Genomic DNA, 20,914 nt, shown 5'->3' with positions numbered 1-20,914 from the left:
CCCAGTTAATTTTTGTATTTTTTTTTTTTAGTAGAGATGGGGTTTCACCATGCTGACCAGAATGATCTCGATCTCTTGACCTCATGATCCATCCGCCTCGGCCTCCCAAAGTGCTGGGATTATAGGCGTGAGCCACATGCCCAGCCACCCCCTGCTTTTTTTTTTTTTTTTAAAAGAAAAATCTTTCTGCCAATGGGGATAATGGCTCCGTGTGGCCAAGGTAAGACTACTTAAGAATCTAGAGAAATAGCTTCAGTCTGATGTTGGTTTTATTGAGTAAAGGAAAAGGGAACTGAGCCACATGATACAGAGGTTCCAGTTGCTAGAGTACAGACACTCTTCCCATCTGTGTGATGGGAACTGCCCCAGCACAGGGGACACTGCTGTGAGGAGGAGGTTCCCACATCTATGCACATGAGCAGCTCCTGGTCAGTCCCAAGAGGCAAGGGCAGAGGGCAAAGCAGCTCTCACAAAGCTACTTTACAGATAAACTCTGTGCTTTCCTCAGGAGTCACTTACAACACTTTTTTAAAAAAGATCTGAACAGAAAATAGGGCAAAGGGCCATGTGGGTGCATCATGAGGCACATGGAATGTCCTGGTCTGTGGAATTGTGGAGGGTGACAGAAGCAGCGTGATTAGGCATTGTATGACGAGGATGACACACTGCCACCGTGGCCTGTCCAATTGGTGTGGATAAACTGCCCTGGTTTGGCCAAGAGTTCATAGGTGTGGGCCCCGAAGTAATCCCGCTGAGCCTAGGAAACGAGAGAGTAGGTTGGTCAGGAGAGTCTGTGGCGCATGCCCCTCTGGGCCAGCCAGGTTAACCCCTGCCCTGCAAGCTTACCTGGATGAGGTTGGCTGGCAGCATCTCATGTCTGTACCCGTCATAGAAGGAGAGGGCAGTGGTAAAACAGGGCATGGGAATGCCAGCCTGGACCCCAGTGCTGACTGCCCGCCTCCAGGAGTCCTGAGCACAAAATGCAAGGTCAGAGATTAGTGATTTACCCCTGGCAACACTGACAGATTTTCATTCACATCAATGTGGGTAAATGAAAAACTGATCGTTAGGCCAGGCATGGTGGCTCAAGCCTGTAATCCTAGCACTTTAGGAGGCCGAGGTGGGCAGATCACAAGGTCAGGAGTTCGAGACCAGCCTGGCCAACATGGTAAAACCCCATGTCTACTAAAAATACAAAAACAAATTAGCTGGGCGTGGTGGCACATGCCTGTAGTCCCAGCTACTCAGGAGGTTGAGGCAGGAGAACTACTTGAACCTGGGAGGCGGAGGTTGCAGTGAGCCAAGATCACACCACTGCACTCCAGCCTGAGCAACAGAGGGAGACTCCAACTCAGATAAAAAAGAGAGAGAAAAAAGAGTGATGGCCCCCAGGAGGTAGAGTACCGATGGCGTGAGGTCTAGGCTACGTACCTGGCAGTTTTCAACAGCTGACTTAAAGAAGTCGTCCAGTAGGAGGTTCTGGAGTTCTGGGTTTCGATCAAATGCATCCTTTATCTTTCCTAGGAATACACTGAAATAATCGAGGGGGAAGAAAGCAATGATCTTAACTCTAACAGGAAAGTAAGTTGGAAGCTGATGTATACTCTGGCGAAGTACAAAGTTCTGTTTCTCATCTCTTCAAGCCAGCTGTTAAGTGCAGCGCACTGCCAGCACTCTAATTTTAAATAAACATGCTTTTTGAGGCTGAAGCAAAACTGACAGATATTCAGTGCGAAAATAAAACTTAAAAACTATTCTTGGAGTCATTTCTAAAGAGAACTAACATTAGAATCATCTGAATCATCTATTTCAGAAAAATATTATTCATCAAATGAATCTTCAGCTAACATGAGAAAGATGTAACGTCACATGTAGGAATGCTACGTTTTCTATGATTTGACATTTTCAATGAAAAGAAAGAGCAAAAGTCCCAAGAGGCATTTTCAAAGGTGTAGAGTGGACAATCTAGTTAGAGCAACAGAGGTACAGGGAAGAAGGGAGCCAGATAATCTAAACCCATCTTGTTGCCAGTGTCCAGTTATGGGGTAACTGCCCATCCCTGGAAACTGCTCAAGCCTGTGAGTCCTTCCCAGGCTGCCTCTCACTTACCTTCTGATGATGCAGCCCCCTCTCCACATCAGGGCGATGCCACCATAATTGAGGGTCCAGCCAAATTCGGTGGCTGCCTGCCTTAGCAGCATAAAGCCTTGAGCATAAGATATGATCTTGGAAGCGTAGAGGGCCTGAAGAGTGACACAGACACTTATAAGGATTGCGATTAGGAGAGGGACCGCCTCATGTCTACCAGTCTTACTCTCATCAGCAGTGGAGATCCCAGAAGGGACAAGATTCTAGGCAAAGGCTGTAAGTCAAGATCCAAGTGAAGGCTGAACTTCATTCTACCTGCCATTTGTGGTCTCACGTGTTCTCCCACAACAACCCCCACCCCCACTGCCTGCCATGGGACCAACAAAGACCGCTGTCAGGGATGTGTCCCACCTTCCGAATGTCCTCCAGAAATGATTTCTTATCACCATCAAACTGGAACTTTTGTGGACCCTTCAGCTTTTTGCTAGCTTGAATTCTCTCATCCTTCAGAGATGATAAGCACCGAGCAAAGACAGCTTCTCCTACATGGGAGTAGCGGGAAGAGGAAATAGATCACCAGAGTTCACACAGCAACCAGAAGAAAGATGGAGCAGGAAAGTCTGTTTATACAAAGAGGTGAAAGTTTCAACCTTAGGCCACAAAAGTTAACATGGATCAGAAAGAACTTTTATAAGAAGGTCTAAGTTAATTTGATAACTAAAACTCCAAGACAATCTTCCAATATAAACATGAGAATTCAGCCACAAAGATTAACATGAAATTCAAAGGGGAGTTCTGAGGGAAAATGAAGAGGTAAAAACCACTGTGATGGCTGGGCAACGTGGCTAACACCTGTAATCCCAGTACTTGGGGAGGCTGAGGTGGGAGGATCACTTGAGCCCAGGGTTTCAAGGCTATAGTGAGCCATGATCACACCCCTGCTCTCCAGCCTGGGCAACAGAGTAAGACCTTTTCTCTAAAAACAGTAAAATGAAATAAAAACCACTGTTATGTAGAATTACTCAGTGTTGGTCCACAAGTACAATTTCAAATTCAATTTAGAGGACTTTAACTTTTTTTTTTGAAGATATTACATTGAGAAGTCACACAGACTCACCTCTCAAAAAAATGTTAAGGTTTTTAATATTTTACGGTTTTCAGTATATCCATGATCATCAAAGTTTCACATTTTACTTCATTTGAATAAAAAAATTTCAATGTATTTTAATATTAATACATTTAGTATTTTCAAAAAGTATCCCTTATAAAAGACTACTTGCTCAACTGACAATGTATATACTTAGAATAAAGGACTCTTTGTTGTTTGTTTTGAGGCAGGGTGTCACTCTGTAGCCAGGCTGGAGTGCAGTGGTGCAATTTCTGCTCACTGCAACCTCTGGCTCCTGGGTTCAAGTGATTCTCCTGCCTCAGCTTCCACATAGCTGGGGTTACAGGCACTCACCACCACGCCTGGCTAATTTTTGTATTTTTAGTAGAGATGGAGTTTCACCATATTGGTCAGGCTGGTCTTGAACTCTTAACCTTGTGATCCACTCACCTTGGCCTCCCAAAGTGCTGGGATTAATAAATGACTCCTTAGCCATTTTCCCCCCCCACAGACAAAATACAGTAAAATCTCAGGGAACTGGCAGAGGACTTTATTTCTGAGGAAAGAGGAGCAGCTATAGCTTGAGATTACTAACCCTACTTGAAAAACACGAAAGCAGCTGCCTTTCTCCTGGCCCAAATGCACACACAGGATGACTTAGCATTTCTAGAAGGAAGCTTTGTAAGATGACTAGTGCAAGAGGCGATGAGGCAAACCCTTCCTGTTACACAGGGAGAGGGCAGCTGGAAGACTTCCCTATTAGTACACAAATAATGAGGGCTCCCAGCCAGGGGGTGGGCCCAGCTGTCCTAGGGGAAGGAGTGTATGGATCCACAGGAGCCAGAGTAGGATTCTGAGATCCTAATATTTTCACATACACTTGAGTCTGTGATGAATAAACTGCTCCTAGCTATTGGCCCCTCCCTGCTCACCTATGTTAGCTCAGATCTGCTAAAACCAGGCAACTTCCTTCTATACAGCACCGGAGTGTAAAAACCACCAACTTCCCTCCTTAACTCTGCCTTACGCCACACACTACAGAGTGAGGCACAATGAATGGGGAGGTCAAAAGGAGGGAGGAGTCTAGGGAGAGAATGGCAACCTGTATCTAGAGGAGCAAATGGGAAAAATACTGTTTTTTTATTTTTTGTTTCTTTTTGAGATGGAGTCTCACTCTGTCACCCAGGCTGGAACACAGTGGCACGATCTTGGCTCACTGCAACCTCCGCCTCTCTGGGTCAAGTGATTTTCCTGCCTCAGCCTCCCAAGTAGCTGGGATTACAGGCATCTGCCACCACACCCAGCTAATTTTTGTATTTTTAGTAGAGATGCGGTTTCTCCATGTTGGCCAGGCTGGTCTTGCACTCCTGATCTCAGGTGATCCACTCGCCTCAGTCTCCCTATATGCTGGGATTACAGGCGTGAGCCACCGTGCCCAGCCTTATTATTCATGAACTTTTCTATGAAAGACTTCACTCAAGTTACCTGCCCCCAAAATAAGATCTTAGACCACTGACTACAATTAAATCACTAATGCTAAAATATTCCAAAGATAAACTGAAGAGAAATGACAGCTGCTTCTGAATTCACCTCACAGTCTGTATGAATGACGTAAGAACTACAAAGGAGAATCAAAAGCAGCATCAGCCTCTCTCACGCTGTCAGGTCAGGTTCTTCACAGAAAGAGCAAAAGGCATTCTGAAAGCTCAAGAGGACTGAAGAGATTCTCTAAAGACCAGTCTGTATCCATCCTCCAGATATCAAGATCAGAATAGTGGAAGAAAGGGCTCAAGCGGAAAGGGGAACATTACCAATGAGGGTGACGGGTACGCCGTACTCCAGGGCAGAGATGGCAGTCCACTTCCCCGTGCCCTTCTGCCCCGCACTGTCCCTAATCTTTGGCAGCAGATGTTTGCCATCGGCATCTTGGAACTTGAGAATATTGGCTGTGATTTCAATCAGGAATGAGTCTAGCTCTGTCTTGTTCCAATCTTCAAAGGCCTACGTGCAGAACACAGGAGAGAACCAGGGCTGTGAAAGGAAGCCCCCTGTCCAATGTCCATGCTGACCAATGTTCACAGTTGCTAGCAGGCTCTGCTCGCATCTGGCTGGGGGCTTCTGCTCCTGCTGTGGGAGTTTTATGCTAACCCAGCATTAGTTGTGTTTGGTCTGAACCTGGTTACACAGAAATTCTGGCCACCAGAAGTGTTCTCTCCTCAGAGCCAAGGGCTCCTCACTTTGCTGAGGTCTCTGTGCACCGCTGCCTTCCCAGAAGTCTGCATTCACCCCATCTCATCCCAGTTTACCCTTCTTTCTTGGTCATCACTAACTAGTTTTATACTGTTTATTTATTATTGTCTGTCTTCTCAGCTCCAGGAGGGCGGGGACTTTGCTTTCTTCACTATTATATATATGTATCTCCCCAGCATTTAAATCATGCCTGGCATATAGTAAAGCATTCATGTGTGTTTGCTGAGTGAACACATTAAATATTACATACACCAATTAAAAATGAACACAAAGGGAAAAGCACTATTTCTGTGAAAGAAAACTAAGGTAATGTTTTAGAAAGAACGATAAGAGCTACAAAGAATAGTCGAAATAAGTGAGGGTGACATGAATAAAAAATTAGGAGAAAAACAACAAAAAATTTGGAAAGCTTCTATACCATATGCCTTGCTAGTGTCTGTAAATCACGTCCCATTTGAAACTAGAAATTCTAGATGGTAAGACAAGGTTTTACGCATCAGCAAACCATACTTAACAAGCAGGGCTTGGCCCTACACAAAATGACGGCTGAATGAAGGACCTTTCCTGTTTTAAATCTGTTTACCTCATGATAAAGATATATTCATCTGAAGTATTTAGGGAAAACAAAAGTACAGATACCTGTAGTTTACTTTGAATATATCCAAAAAATAAGATGAAATTGATGGGGGATGGACAGACATTGATAAAGCAAATACAAGAACCTGTGTACGGGAGAAAGGAGGTGGTGTGTATCGGGTATTCACTGTAAAACTCTCAACTGTGCTGCGTGCTTGAATGTTTTCATGATAAAATGGTGGGGAATGCTTCAGCTTCCCTACTTGGACTAACTTTTTGGATTAACTATCAACAAGCCAATTCCAACTTGATCAGAAAAGAAAGCTTCTGCTGCATCTGCCATGTGGGATAATTGTGGGAGTAAATGAGACAGGTATGTGAAGTGACTCATGGTCTGACCCCCAGTAAGGTACACCGAATGGTGGTGATGATAACCACCCAGACTCTGCAGGGACATTCTGCTTAGTGACTAACTAGCATAGTGTACAGCCCCATTATTCACAGTTTCCCTTAAATTAGGCCAAGTCTAGGAAGGCCACCAGAATGGCCAAGGGGACAGGAATGAAGAAAAAATCAGTGGTCAAGTGAGCACCTCCCGCAGCATGGACACAGAGGCAGTGCTGGGGCCTGACCTGCGCCATCTCGTCCTGCGCCATGCCTAGCACGTCTTTCATCAGGTGGTACGCCTCGCAGATCAGCTGCATGTCCCCATACTCTATCCCGTTGTGCACCATCTTCACAAAGTGGCCTGCTCCCTCTTCTCCCACCTGTCAGGACAATAAGCACCAAGAGGCCCTCAGAGAGGCAGGGCCACCAGAGAAGTCCACATCAGCTTTGACACTGAACGTCCCTGGCAAGGCTCTCTCTCCACACAAAAAAGAACAAGTATAAAACGAATATAGTATTTTTGATACAAGAATCATATAGCAATTCAACACAAGCTTCAGTCCAGTACAATATTATTTAACACTAATTCCAGACTCATTTTTCTAAAGGTTTCTCGAAGTCCCTGAATTCACTCTAAATACCTATGGTCCTTTAGCCTGTATTTTCTACTCTTCCCCATCATTCAAAGCAACTCCCTGCCTTCCCAGCCCCTACCCACAAGAAAAAAGTCCTCTTTTTCCCAAAGTTGCCACTTTTCTAGCATCTAGAGGTTAAAATATATTGGCTAATTAAATCACCTTTTTTTTTTAATATGAATGTATTGCAGTTGTTCCTAATAGCTACTAAGTAAAAAGACCCTAGATCCAAGGTCTCAACTTTGTAAACCTAGAAAGGTGTCCCTTCAAGGTCCCATCATTGACAAGATCTTTATTTATAAGCTGGCAAGATGTATAAAATCAGAATACCTGTTTATGAATATAGAATGAAAAACTTAACTATGGATCTTCATGGTTACAAATGTTAGTCTGCTCAACACATGCTGTCCCTATAGATAGTAACTGGGAAACCAGATTATCTAAAAATTATTTAATTGTCAAGGAACTGGAACAAAAGGAGTGACAAGAGCCAAAGAGTTCATGGCATCAGGTTCTCAGCCATCTATACCTAGCTCCATTGCAGGGACACACCTGCCCAGGAGGCCCAGTGTTTGGATGACCTGTAGTCTCTCTCGCAGTTACCACTTGGATAATATGACTGACGCTTCCATTAGGACGAATTGTCCATGTTTATTTTTATTTTTCTTTTTTTTTTGAGACGGAGTCTTATTCTGTTGCCAAGCTGGAGTGCAGTGGAGCAATCTCAGCTTACTGCAAACTTCGACTCTTAGGCTCAAGTGAGTCTCCTGCCTCGGCCTCCTGAGTAGCTGGGACTACAGGTATGTGCCACCAACCCAGCTAATTTTTGTATTTTTTAGTAGAGATGGGGTTTCACCATATTGGTCAGGATGATCTCGATCTCTTGATCTTGTGATCTGCCCATCTCGGCCTCCCAAAGTGCTGGGATTACAGGTGTGAGCCACCACACCAGGCCTTTTTTTTTTTTTTTGAGACAGAGTCTGGCCGAGGTGAGTGGATCACCTGAGTTTTGTTTTGTTTTCCTGGAGACAGAGTTTCGCTCTTGTTGCACAAGCTGGAATGCAAGGGCATGATCTTGGCTCACTGCAACCTCGCCTCCCAGGTTCAAGTGACTCTCCTGCCTCAGCTTCCCGAGTAGCTGGGATTACCGGGGCCTGCCACCATGCCCAGCTAATTTTTTTAATTTTTATTAGACAAGGTTTCACCATGTTGGCCAGGCTGGTCTCGAACTCCTGACCTCAGGCGATCCACCTGCCTTGGCCTCTCAAAGTGCTAGGATTACAGGTGTGAGCCACATGCCTTTTTTTTTTTTTTTTTTTTTTTTTTTAAGAAACAGGGTCTCACTCTGTTACCTAGGCTGGAGTGCAGTGGTGTGATCATGGCTCACTGCAGCCTTGGACTCCTGGGCTCAAGGGATCCTCCTAAAATACTGGGATCACAGCATGGGCCGCTGCACCCAGCCTCTTTTACTATAGTAATCTACTATCAGGGAACACAATTCCCTTTTCCAATCCTTCATACTAATGAGATTACTCAGCCCTTTGCGTCAGTCCCAGCACCAGCCTTTTTCTACCCTAAGCAGATTCTGACTGAGCTCAGTGGCTGACAACTGGTGAAAAGGTAAGGACAGGTGAGCTGCTGCAGCCAAAGCCACCATGCACTGGCTGACCAAGGAAGGAGGGCTTCCCTGATTCCTCACAGGCCTTGAGTCCTTATTTCAACCTCCCCATTGATCTCACATAAAATAAAATTGAGTAATAAAATTGGCATTAATATTGCTGATATAAAATTAAAAGGAATCAGGAGCTAAAGGGAGCTTGGAGATCATCTAGTCCAACCCATCTTACAGGTAAGGAAGTAAGTCCACAAAGGGATGTGGCTTGCCTGATGTCACAGTTAAGTTAATGGACAGCCAGAGTTACTACTCGGGTCTCCTGAGCCTAGTGTTTATCTACAATATAAGATAAAGTTTACTTTAACAGCAACACGAGGTCAGGCATGGTGACTCACACCTGTAATCCCAGTACTCTGAGAGGCCAAGGCAGGCATAAGATATGAGTCCAGGAGTTTGAGACCAGCTTGGGTGACATGGTGAAACTCTGTCTCTACAAAAAATACAAAAATTAGCTAGGTGTGGTGGCATGCACCTGCAGTCCCAGCTACTCAGGAGGCTAAGGCAGGAGGATTACTTCAGCTTGGGAGGCGGATGTTGCAGTGAGCTGAGATCATATCACTGTACTGCAGCCCAGGCAATAGAAAAAAAAAACCCACAAAATAGAACTGGGGAAGTAGCTCTGAACTAGCCTAGCCCTCCTTCTCATTCAGTGAGGGTGCAAGTCAGCAGGTTGCTTTGTTCAAGCATAGAATGCCTGAATCCCATGCTACAGGAATGGGAATTTTCCACATTCAAGGCCAGGATGTTTGACACAGCAACAGGACATTCGATCCTCTTCCTTTCATCCAGACAAGCAAACCCCACTTCTGATTCTCACATGCTTTCCTTTGGCCATCAAATAATATGGCTCAAAAAAATCTTACTTCACCTCATCCCGTTCCTTTTTAAGGAATCCATCTTTTAGATGAATTATAGAAGGCTGCTTTTAATATCAACCTCAAGGCTATGAATGGTCAGTTAAGATACAAATATATGAAAAGCAGGCATGCATTCTAGGCGTTGGCTATGCTAGTGATCAAAGAATGAGATGTTTATGTCACCAAGCTAACCAGTGGGAGACCACAGTGGCCTTTCTCTGCACACTTCGTCACTTAGACATGTCCATGTTGCCAACTGGCTTTAAAGAGTTGCCCAGAACTTGCCCAGTCACAGCAGGGTTCTCCAGTTCCTACTTTTGCAGCGATGCCTTGGAAGATGGTCTTGATGTGGGGCCTGTGGAAACAGTGCGAATCAGCTAATGAGAAGAGACGGGCTGAGAGCCCAATGACATACCCAGAGGCATCAAGCCTCATCTTTTTGAGACAGGGTCTCATTTTGTCACCCAGGCTGGAATGCAGTGGTGTGCTGTCTCAGCTCACTGCAGCCTCCTCAACCTCCCAGGTTCAAGTGATTCTCCTGTCTCAGCCCCCTAAGTAGCTGAGACTACAGGTCTATGACACCACACCCAGCTCATTTTTTTTGATTTTGTAGAGAAAGGGTTTTATCATGTTGCCCAGATTGATCTCAAACTCCTGAGCTCAAGTAATCCACCCACCATGGCTACCCAAAGTGCTGGGATTAAAGGCATAAGCCACCATCGCACTGGGCCTACCTTTTTCTTTCTAATGGGAGTGGAAGTGCCCACAAAAAGATAATGAATGTGCTATAAGTTCTCAAGGTAAACTTCAGACCCTTGACTGAAATTGGTCCCCTTCTCCAGATCCTGGTGGGCCCTCAAAGCAGAGACTGACTGCTGGTCTGAGACTACAGACAGAAAGGCTGAGCAGAAGCATCACCAAAGAAATGTCTTCTTAGAGACAGCATCTCGCTCTATAGCCCAGGCTAGAGTGCAGTGGTGCAATCATGGCTCCCTGTAGCCTAAAACTCCTGGACTCAGGTGATCCTCCTGCCTCAGACTTCTAGGTAGGTGGGGCTACAGGTGTGTGCCACACACCCAGCTAATTAAAAAAAATTTTTTTTTGAGACAGAGTCTCGCTGTTGCCCAGGCTGGAGTGCAATGGCATGATGTTGGCTCATTGCAATTTCTGCTTCCCAGGTTCAAGCAATTCTCCTGCCACAGACTCCTGGAATAGCTGGGATTACAGGCACACACCACCACACCCGGTTAATTTTTGTATTTTTAGTAGAAACATTGTTTTAACGGGCTGGGCGCGGTGGCTCATGCCTGTAATCCCAGCACTTTGGGAGGCCGAGGTGGGTGAATCACGAGGTCAAGAGATCGAGACCATCCTGGTCAACAAGGTGAAACCCCATCTCTACTAAAAATACAAAAATTAGCTAGGCATGGTGGCATGCGCCTGTAATCCCAGCTACTCGGGAGGCTGAGGTAGGAGAATTGCTTGAACCCAGGAGGCGGAGGTTGTGGTGAGCCAAGGTCGCGCCATTGCACTCCAGCCTGGGTAACAAGAACGAAACTCCATCTCAAAAAAAAAAAGAAACATGGTTTTACCATGTTAGTCAGGCTGGTCTAGAACTCCTGACCTTGTGATCCACCTGCCTCAGCCTTCCTAAGTGCTGGGATTACAAGTGTGAGCCACTGTGCCCCGACAAAAAATTTTTGTAGAGACAGGGTCTTGCTATGTTACCCAGGCTGGTGTTGATCTCCTGGCCTCAAGCAGTCCTCACACCTCAGCTTCCCAAAGTGCTGGGACTATAGGCATGAGCCACTGCATCTGGCTCAGAAATTTCTATTGCAGCAGCAGCAGAAGGTATGATTGGAAACAGCAAGCAATACGAAAGTTCCTTTAGAGACCCTCTTTTAATTTTTTTTTCTTTATTTCTCCTTATGATGGCTTTTAACAAGTGAAGAGACCCTCTTTTGTTTCTCTGAATGTGTGTTGCCAGACAAAGAATGGTTCTGGAGATTTGGGTGAAGAACCAGGCAGCGTTTTTGAGAGCTATGTTAGCATTCAGAGAAACCACAGTTCAGCACGGAGACGAGGCTTTCCCTCACTGTTCTCCCTACTGGCCAGTCAGGCCTTCCTCACAAAAAGTTTTTGGTACAGACACAAAATCTTACAGGGTTGCAAAGTTAACATTTAGGATTAGGGATTAAGACAGCTACACCTGAAGCTATAGCGCTTCACTAAACTTTTATTCTGTCTTTCAGGTGAAGGTGCCATTTGTACTTCTGCCAAGACAGTATGGGGAAAGAGAACTGATTAAAACAGCTGGAGCACTCCGTATGTCAAATATTTTTATGTGCACTGTCTGCTATCTGCCTTTCTAACTACCCACTGTGCAGGTGCTCCCAGGTAAGTATTTTCAAACCTTTTTTTTTTTTAAAGAAACAAGGTCTCAGCTGGACATGGTGGCTCACACCTGTAATCCCAGCACTTTGGGAGTTCGAGACCAGCCCGGCCAACATGGTGAAACCCTGTCTCTGCTAAAAATACAAAAATTAGCCAGGCATGGTGGCGGGCACCTGTAATCCCAGCTACTCCAGAGGCTGAGGCAGGAGAAATGCTTGAACCTGGGAGGAAGAGGTAGCAGTGAGCAGGGATGGTGTCATTGCACTCCACCCTGGGTGACAGACTGAGACTGTCTCCAAAAAAAAAAGAGGTGAGGCAAGGTGGCTCATGCCTTTAATTCCAACATTTTGGGAGGGAGGCAGGCGGATCACAAGGTCAAGAGATCAAGACCATCCTGGCCAATATGGTGAAACCCCGTTTTGTAAAAATACAAAAAATTAGCCGGGCAAGGTGGCACGCGCCTGTGGTGTCAGCTACTTAGGAGGCTGAGGTGGAAGAATCGCTTGAACCCAGGAGGTGGAGGTTGCAGGTTGCCAAGATTATGCCACCGCACTCCAGCCTGGCGACAGAGCAAGACTCCGTCTCAAAAACAAAACAGAAAAAAGTAAAGTTACTTTGGGCTATATTATCAACTAAAAGAGGCAGACCTTATTCCTACATCCAGACATTGCACAGAACATCATCTGAGCTGCTTCCTTAAAACCTATTTAGAGGCTGGGCACAGTGGGTCACACCTGTAATCCCAGCACTTTAGGAAACCAAGGTGGGCAGATCACCTAAGGTCAGGAGTTCAAAACCACCCTGGGCAACATGGTAAAACCTCATCTCTACTAAAATGCAAAAATTAGCCAGGCACGGTTGCGGGCGCCCATAATCTCAGCTACCTAGGAGGCTGAGACACAAGAATCACTTGAGCCCAAGAGGCAGAGGTTGCAGTGAGCCAAGATCTTGCCACTGCACTCCAGCCTGGGCTGTGCGGGGGAACCCTATTTAGAACTTCAGGTATCAGTCTTGATAGAAATAACAAAAGAAAAAAGGCAAAAGAGGTTTGTACACATATATTATGTCAAAGCAACAAAACATCTAGATAAAAGAAATTGCCAGCATCTCCCAGCTGTCACCCTCAGGGCGCCAGAGTGGAGATGAGGGTGGCAGAACTGCTCCTGGCTTATTCATTCTCAAAGTCCAGCTCCCTTGTACAGAGATGAGCACAGTGTTAATGGCACTCACCATGCTTCTTTGTTCCCTCCTGGCATGAGTGATGGACCATACCGGGCTCCTTCCTCTCCGCCACTGACTCCACTCCCCACAAATAAAATTCCCTTGGCCTTGAGGTCTCGGCACCGTCTCTGAAGGACAGAAAAATAACTTCATTATGTTTCCATGTTTCATTATGCTCCCCAAAAAATGTTTCTCCTTATAAATGAGAGGAAGTATAAGACAGGTGGGGAGAGCCTCCATTTGACAGGAAATGACCCAAGGATCTAGGAATAACGGATCACTCAGAAAAATTAATCTCCCATGTGTAGGAGTTAAAAAAACAAAACAACCATGGACATTCAAGATACCTACCTCTTCCCCAAAGTGAAATAATTAAGCCAAACACACACTGCCATTTTACAAGAAAAGACATTAAACAATAAGATTCAATTAAGAGTTGGTTTAATACAATTTACTGCCATTCAGTGGATGACCCCCAGCATTTGATACCTTAGAGCACTGGTTCTGAACCAGTTATACGTTGACATATCATGGATTAGCTGGAAGGAGAAGGGGAGGTGTTAAACATAAACTCTCTGCCTGCTGTAGCTGAGTAGTCATTCTCTTTGAGTTATATGCATGACTGAGAGTGTCACCCACTGAGTGTGTCTTAGCAGAAAAAAAGGCTAGGAGCTATTATATCAGTAGGAATCTCAAAAAAATCAGTACCAAAGGGCAGTTCACCCTACTGTCACACATGCAATCCTGATGCTTTTTTTAGAATGTTCTCAAAACCTGGAAGAATCTAGACTGAAGAACACTTACTGTGGTGTCCCTATATTCAGAATTTCCTCCGTCAATGATGATATCACCAGTGTCCAACAATGGTACCTGTAACCAGAGACTAGCATTAAGATGGACCAAAAACGAAACATTCCTTGGCAAATTAAAACAAACAAGAATTTATTCCAAATAAACATAGCCTAAAAAAGAGTCTCATTCTGTTGCCCAGCTTGGAATACAGTAGTGTGAACATGACTCACTGCAACCTTCAACTCCCTGAACCACAACGTCCAGCCAATTTTTAAAAACTTTTTGTAGAGACCGGGCACAGTGGCTCACGCCTGTAATCTCAGCACTTTAGGAGGCTGAGGTGGGCGGATCACAAGGTCAGGAGTTTGAGACCAGTCCAACCAACATGGTAAAACCCTGTCTCTACTAAATATAGAAAAATTAGCCGGGTTTGGTGGCCTGCACCTGTAATCCCAGCTACTCAGGAGGCTGAGGCAGAAGAATCGCACTCAGGAGGCAGAGGCTGCAGTGAGCCAAGATCGCGCCACTGCACTCCAGCCTGGGCAATAGAGTCAGACCTCTGCCTTAAAAAGAAAAACATTTTTTTTCGTAGAGATGGAGACTCACCATGTGGCCCACGATAATCTCACTGCCCAGGCTAGACTCAAACTCCTGGGCTCAAAAGATCCTCCTGGATCGGCAGGAGGCCAACGCACCCAGCCTATTTAATATTCAAATAACCCTCTCTGTGATTAGAGTTGGACTCTTTAAAAGTTTAGGGCTTACCAGGGTCAGTGGCTCACACCTGTAATCCATCCCAACACTTTGGGAGGCTGAGGCAGGTGGATCGCTTGAGCCCAGAAGTTTCAGAGCAGCCTGGGCAGCATAGCAAGACCCCATTTCTATTTTTAAGTAAGTAAACAAACACTGACTATAACATCTGTGTCTAGAAGAGAATGGGGATTCAGTAAATCAGTATCAAATGGTTTAGTGTATGAATGATTTTATGACCACAGTTTGGAGATCAGGAAGAGAAAGAGCCTTGAACATGAATATCTACCTACAGCACACCAACCAGGCTCAGCTTTATTATTTATTACTGAATCTTCCCCTATAAGGCTCCAGTTAACATTACTTAGTATTTTCCTACACTGAGGAATCATCCACCATTTTTCAGTTTTCTCTGAAATTGATCACGGGCAGCTCACCACACAAAAAATTTACCATGTCCTTTTTTTTTTAAATCACAGTGTTCTTCCTTTCTAGGTCATCTCTCTGAAAAACGGTGGCATACTGGTTACAAATCCTTCTCCCTGTGGAAACAACCCCACTGTTGACACCAGTCCTCTAATAAAGGATGCTGAGCCTCCCCTGAGCTATCACTGCACTGCGTGCAACAAAACATTTCTTCTAAATGGGTAGTGTCTGGCTTTTTCAGAGCTGTTACTGTACAGTTATTTGGGGGTATATAAATACATTATTTCTAATGGTTCTCCTACTGTTTTCTTCCAAAAAAGGCATCTTGCTAAAGCCAACAAATTGTTTGGTATAAAAATAAGCATCCAGCTCCCTAAGATTCCCTAAGGGGAGCTCTTGTTTTTATTTTTATTTTTTTGAGACAGAGTGTCACTGTTGCCAGGCTGGTGGGTAGTGGCACGATCTCAGCTCACTGTAACCTCTGCCTCCCAGGTTCAAGCAATTCTCCTGTCACAGCCTCCCAAGAAGCTGGGATCAAGGTGTGCGCCAACACGCCCAGCTAATATTTGTACTTTTTCAGACAGGGTTCCAACATGTTGGCCAGGCAGGTCTGGAACTCCTCACCTCAGGTGATTCACCTGCTTTGGCCTCCCAAAGTGCTGAGATTACAAGCGCAAGGAACCGCACCCAGCCCCTAAGGAGATCTCTTGTGATTTATATTAAATTATACAACTACTTCAGAATTGTTGCTTTATAGGAATACTGAGAAAAATAAAATCTATTTCTGAATTCGGACACCAGGATTTATTAGTGAACAGTGATAAACACTCATAAATATTATACAATCAACACTGTCAGATTATTTTGAACATCAAAGATAGAGAACCCTGTAAAAGCACTAAAGCACTAGTTAGTAGTGAAATATTTTTATTTTTTTTATTTTTTCGAGACAGAGTCTTGTTCTGTCACCCACGCTGGAGTGCAGTGGCATGACCTCAGCTCACCGCAACCTCTGCCTCGGCCTCCTGAGTAGCTGGGATTACAGGTGCCCACCAATACACCCAGCTAATTTTTCTATTTTTAGTAGAGACAGGGTTTCACCATCTTGGCCAGGCTGGTCTTAAACTCCTGACCTCATGATCCACCTGCCTACCCCAAAGTGCTGGGATTACAGATGTGAGGCACCATGCCCGGCATTCTTTTTTTTTTTCTTTGAGACAGGGTCTTGCTCTGTCTCCGAGGCACCTGGAGTACAGTGGTAAGATCTTGGATCACTGCGGTCTCAAGTGATTCTCCTACTTCAGCCTCACAAGTAGCTGGGACCACAAGCTTACACCACCATACCCAGTTAATTTTTTAAATTTTATGTAGGCACAGGGTTTCACCATGTTGCCCAGGTTGGTCTCGAATTCCTGGGCTCAAGCAATCCATCTGCACCAGCCTCTCAAAGTGCTGGGATTACAGAACTGAGCCACTGTGCCCTAATGAATTTTTATTGAAATGTCTGTTAGTATCCTCAGAATTACTACCACCAAAGGACACGGTTACTTCATAAGTGCCACTCAAGTTAACCAACACTGCAACAGTTAAGCAATCATTTATGTCAGAACTTAGCAGAAATAAAAAAAATTAAAAAAAAAAAACAAAAACTGGAGTTAAAAGAAGTAGAACCAAGGGAAGGAACGAGAAACAGCTGTTATCATGGCAGCAGCTGAGAGCAGAGCTGGCCTCACCAATTTTTCGATGAAATCATCAACCGCTTGCCCAGCCTTCACCAGGAGGATGATCCGCCGGGGCTTCTTCAGCTTGGAGACCATCTCCTTCAGGGACTGAGCACCCACCACTTTGGTTCCCTTTGCCTCATTGGCCAAGAAATCATCAACTTTGGAGACAGTCCTATTAAAAGCACAGACCTAGAAGGACAAAAGGCCTGAGTAGGAGATCCAGGACACTGAGGACTTTCAGACTGTGGCCCAAGAAACAATGACACTTCCATTTGGCCCAAGTTCTGGGGGAGGTCACACCCGCCTTTGTCTTTCCCTCCCCCGGCTGTGGGAGGCTCACTGTAAAGTTATGTCACCTCAATAGGATGAAACGGCAGAGAACTGAGGCGAAGGTCAACTGCCCCTGGCATGTCAGGTAGAGTCCACAGGTAACCTGTTAGGACTCAGAATCAAATCCGGGAACCGGTCGGTTCCGCAGGAGGCTCTGTTTGTTGTTACTGATCATCCTGGCACCTAAGCCACTTTAGCATTTAGAAGAAACATTTTCACTCTCCCCAGAACTTATCAGGCAATCAAGTTAGAGCTCTACACAGCCAGCAGGGGTTCTCCTTCCCCGCCCTTCGTCTCTACTTAAGACACTGATCCGTTTATTCGGGCTGTGAACCTCACTGATCCACAGGCACACTCCGCAGGACTCAGTTCCGAGTCGGCCCGCCCCGCCCACGCCTACAGGGTGCTTTTCCTTTCCATACAAAAATGCCACCGGCAACTACAGAGCGCGTTCGCAAAGCGCGGCCAGGAGACCCGTGCGCTCGCAGACCCATTGACGGCCTCGGCTAAGGCGCCCGGGAACCAGAGAGAAGACAATGCGCCCGCGCGGCTTACCACAAAGCCGTGGTCATTCATGTTCAAAATTAAGTTCTGGCCCATGACGGCCAATCCGATCAGCGCGATGTCAGCTCTGGAGGAATGGAAACAGAACAAAGGAGTCAGCATCGCTCCACGCGCCGCAACCCAGCGGCCCGGCCCTCCCCCGTTCGGCCGTGACTGGGGGTCTGCACTTTCCTCCGCCCCCGCCGACGCCGCTGAAGCCGGGCGCCCAAACTACAGAGCCACTGCGAGGCAGGCGGCCCCCAGCTCCGCCCTCGCGCCCGGCTCCGGCTGGCACACTTCCCGCAGGTGTCACCGCTGGGTCGGCGAGGCCTGGCTGCGCCTCCTCCTTAGCCCTCGAAGGGACCCGCCCCGCCCCGAGCCTGCGCGACCGAGAGTGCAGGGGGTCTGGCCCGCGGGTAAGGCTGGGGTTCCGGGGCACCAGGTGGGCTCAGGAGACCCTCAAGGCGGAAGGCGTCCAAAAGAACAAGGCAAATCCCGCTCCCCAGAGAGTTCCCCGGAGGCCGAGGTCGAGGCCGAGCCTGGCTGCCCGTGACGAGTCACTCACTGGGCCATGGCGGCGGACTGAGCAGAAGAATTGAAGAGCGGCGAAGCACGGAGGGCGAGTGAGGGTGAGACCCACGGCAGCTCACTACCCAGACTGCGGCCGCTCACGCCCGGCTTTCCAGCACCGGCCAATCGAATGGAAGGGGCGGAGTTGCGAAGCCATACTATTGGCTCTCTCCGACGCCTGTTAGACCACCCGAGGCAAATGGGCACGCCCACTCCCGGGGGCCGGATCAGTAGAGCGCCGAGACCTCGATTACATTGCCGGGGACAGGCTCGGGGCTCCCCGCCCGCGCGGAGATTTCCGCCACGTCTCGTTACGAAGCGAGAGCTCCGTCCGGGGCGCTGCGCCCTCGTACCGGCTATACCTTGGTCCTGCAGGCCCTCCTCCTGGCGCAGCCGTAACCATAGCAACCCACTCAGAACCGCGCTTTACAGTTTACCAGGCACTCGGACGCCTCTGGAGCAAGCGTCCACAACTCCTTCCTCGGGTCACTGCGGTACCCCGTGGCAGGGTCCGCGCAGTGTCCCTCTGCTCCGCGGCAGGGGGCCGGGTGGACTCTTCCAGCCTTGTGCGCGCTCGGAGTGGGGTCGGGAAAGGCTGAGCCTCAGGGCGACCCTGATTTGGAGCCGTGCGACCGCTCTCTGCGGGTGAAGAGACTCGAGCACCAGCAGCGCAGGCGGTGTTTGTACTGCTCGGAGTGTGATGCAGCCAGGACTTGAGCCTTTTGACCCAGGCCCAGAGATCACGGCATTGAACCCCTTCTCCTTTTGCAGAGGCCATGTGACCCGCGAGATGCACCAGGTTAAAAGCAGAAGCAGGTGTGAAAATCCAGCCATCTTCGCCCTAAAATGTAGTGAGCGGCCATCCAAAAAAAAAGAAAGAAAAAGAAAAGAAAATCCAGCCGTCTTAAGCCACACATTAAAGAGATTTGCAAAGTTGCCACGCAGCGCTGGCTCATCTTACTGAGTCCCTACGTGCTAGGAGGAAATTGTTCAAAAGTTTCTGAGTTCTAGATTTTTTTTTTTTTTTTTTTTTTTTTTTGAGACGGAGTCTCGCTCTGTCCTGGAGTGCAGTGGTGCGATCTTGGCTCACTGCAACCTCCGCCTCCTGGGTTCAAGCGATTCTCCTGGTTCAGCCTCCCAAGTAGCTGAGATTCTAAGCACCCGCCACGATGCCTCACTAATTTTTGTATTTTTAGTAGAGACGGGGTTTTACCATGTTGGCCAGGATGGTCTCGATCTCCTGATCCTAGGTGATCCACCCGCCTCGGTTTCCCAAAGTGCTGGGATTACAGTGTGAGCCACTGCACCAGGCAAACTGGAACTTGTGTTTGGCATTTGGTACTCATCTATCTTTTGTATGGAAAGGACTGAAAAGAGAGGCAGCGATCACAGTGGAAAACCAGGACCAAATCAAAACATTTCTCTTACTTCTTTGTAAAACCATCTGGAGAAAGAGGTAGAACAGCAACTTTTCGGCTTCCTGCAACACTCCTGAGTGTTCCTATAGTTCACACTCAGCTATTATATACATGTCCATGACTCGAGGTGTTTGCTATGGAAAAAATTTCCCATTTGACAATCACATACTCATGAATTAGGTAATAATAGTGTATCTTATCTTCCCGATCCGGTATTATCCCAAGCATCTTATCCTCTTCCCCACAGCTAATACCTCTATTCTACATACCTTTGGGAATAGGGTGCCCCAGCACATCCTGTTACAAATACTTTTTTTTAAACTTGAGATGGAATCTCACTCTGTTGCACGGGCTGGAGTGCAACGGTGCGATCTTGGCTCACTGCAACCTCTGCCTCCTAGGTTCAAGCGATTCTCCTGCTTCAGCCTCTGGAGTAGCTGGGACTACAGAGATGCACCACCACACCCGGCTAATTTTTGTATTTTTGATAGAGAAGGGGTTCACCATGTAGGTAAGGATGGTCTCAAACTCCTGACCTCAGGTGATCCACCCGCCTTGGCTTCCCAAAATGCTGGAATTACAGTGTGAGCCACCGTGCCCAGCTACAAATACTTTTCATTTTTCTATAGCATCCAGTACAATGTCCAGAAATGTGGACCTCAGCCTGAGCTTAAGTCCAAGGAGTTGGTCAATTAGACTGAGCCAGGGTGGAGAAACAGCCCTTTCTCTATAGATCCCTAGCCCAGATAATACATTTTCTTTGAAAGATAAGCTCTGGGCCAGACGCAGTGGCTCTAGTCTGTAATCCCAGCACTTTGGGAGGCTAAGGAGGGTGGATCACTTGAGGTCAGGAGTTCAAGACCAGCCTGGCCAACATGGTGAAACCATTTCTACTAAAAATACAAAAAATTAGCCGGGCATTGTGGCAGACACCTGTAATCTCAGCTACTGGGGAGCCTGAGGCAGGAAAATCACTTGAACCCAGGAGGCAGAGTTTGCAGTGAGCCAAGATCGCAGCACTGTACTCCAGCCTGGGAAACAAGAGCAAAACCTCGTATCAAAAAAAAAAAAAAAAGAAAGAAAAAGACAAGCTCTGCAGTCTCTTCTCCACAATATGCCCTCTTGTCCCAGTCCCACTATATTCCAGAGACCCCGAACCATTTTTTGGTT

General features: G+C 46.7%; 1 protein-coding gene across 1 annotated transcript; it reads right to left on the bottom strand.

Moving 5' to 3' along the window:
* Nucleotides 1-251: 251 nt before the first annotated feature.
* Nucleotides 252-18,381, bottom strand: PGD (phosphogluconate dehydrogenase). Its single transcript, XM_002750274.6, has 13 exons — nt 18,322-18,381; nt 17,769-17,844; nt 16,893-17,072; nt 13,996-14,061; nt 13,201-13,319; nt 9,862-9,931; nt 6,655-6,789; nt 5,008-5,197; nt 2,500-2,630; nt 2,110-2,243; nt 1,432-1,531; nt 847-969; nt 252-757 (listed from the first exon to the last, which is right to left on the bottom strand). The coding sequence occupies exons 1-13, from the start codon at nt 18,327-18,329 to the stop codon at nt 638-640; spliced, it is 1,452 nt and encodes a 483-aa protein (XP_002750320.1). The 5' UTR covers nt 18,330-18,381; the 3' UTR covers nt 252-637.
* Between the last annotated feature and the right edge of the window lie 2,533 nt (nt 18,382-20,914).

Source organism: Callithrix jacchus, chromosome 7 (genome assembly GCF_049354715.1).
Source record: "Callithrix jacchus isolate 240 chromosome 7, calJac240_pri, whole genome shotgun sequence".
In the NCBI taxonomy this organism is placed as follows: Eukaryota; Metazoa; Chordata; class Mammalia; order Primates; family Cebidae; genus Callithrix; species Callithrix jacchus.
The sequence above is the reverse complement of the archived record's forward strand: the minus strand, read 5'-3'. Positions and strand labels throughout refer to the sequence as shown.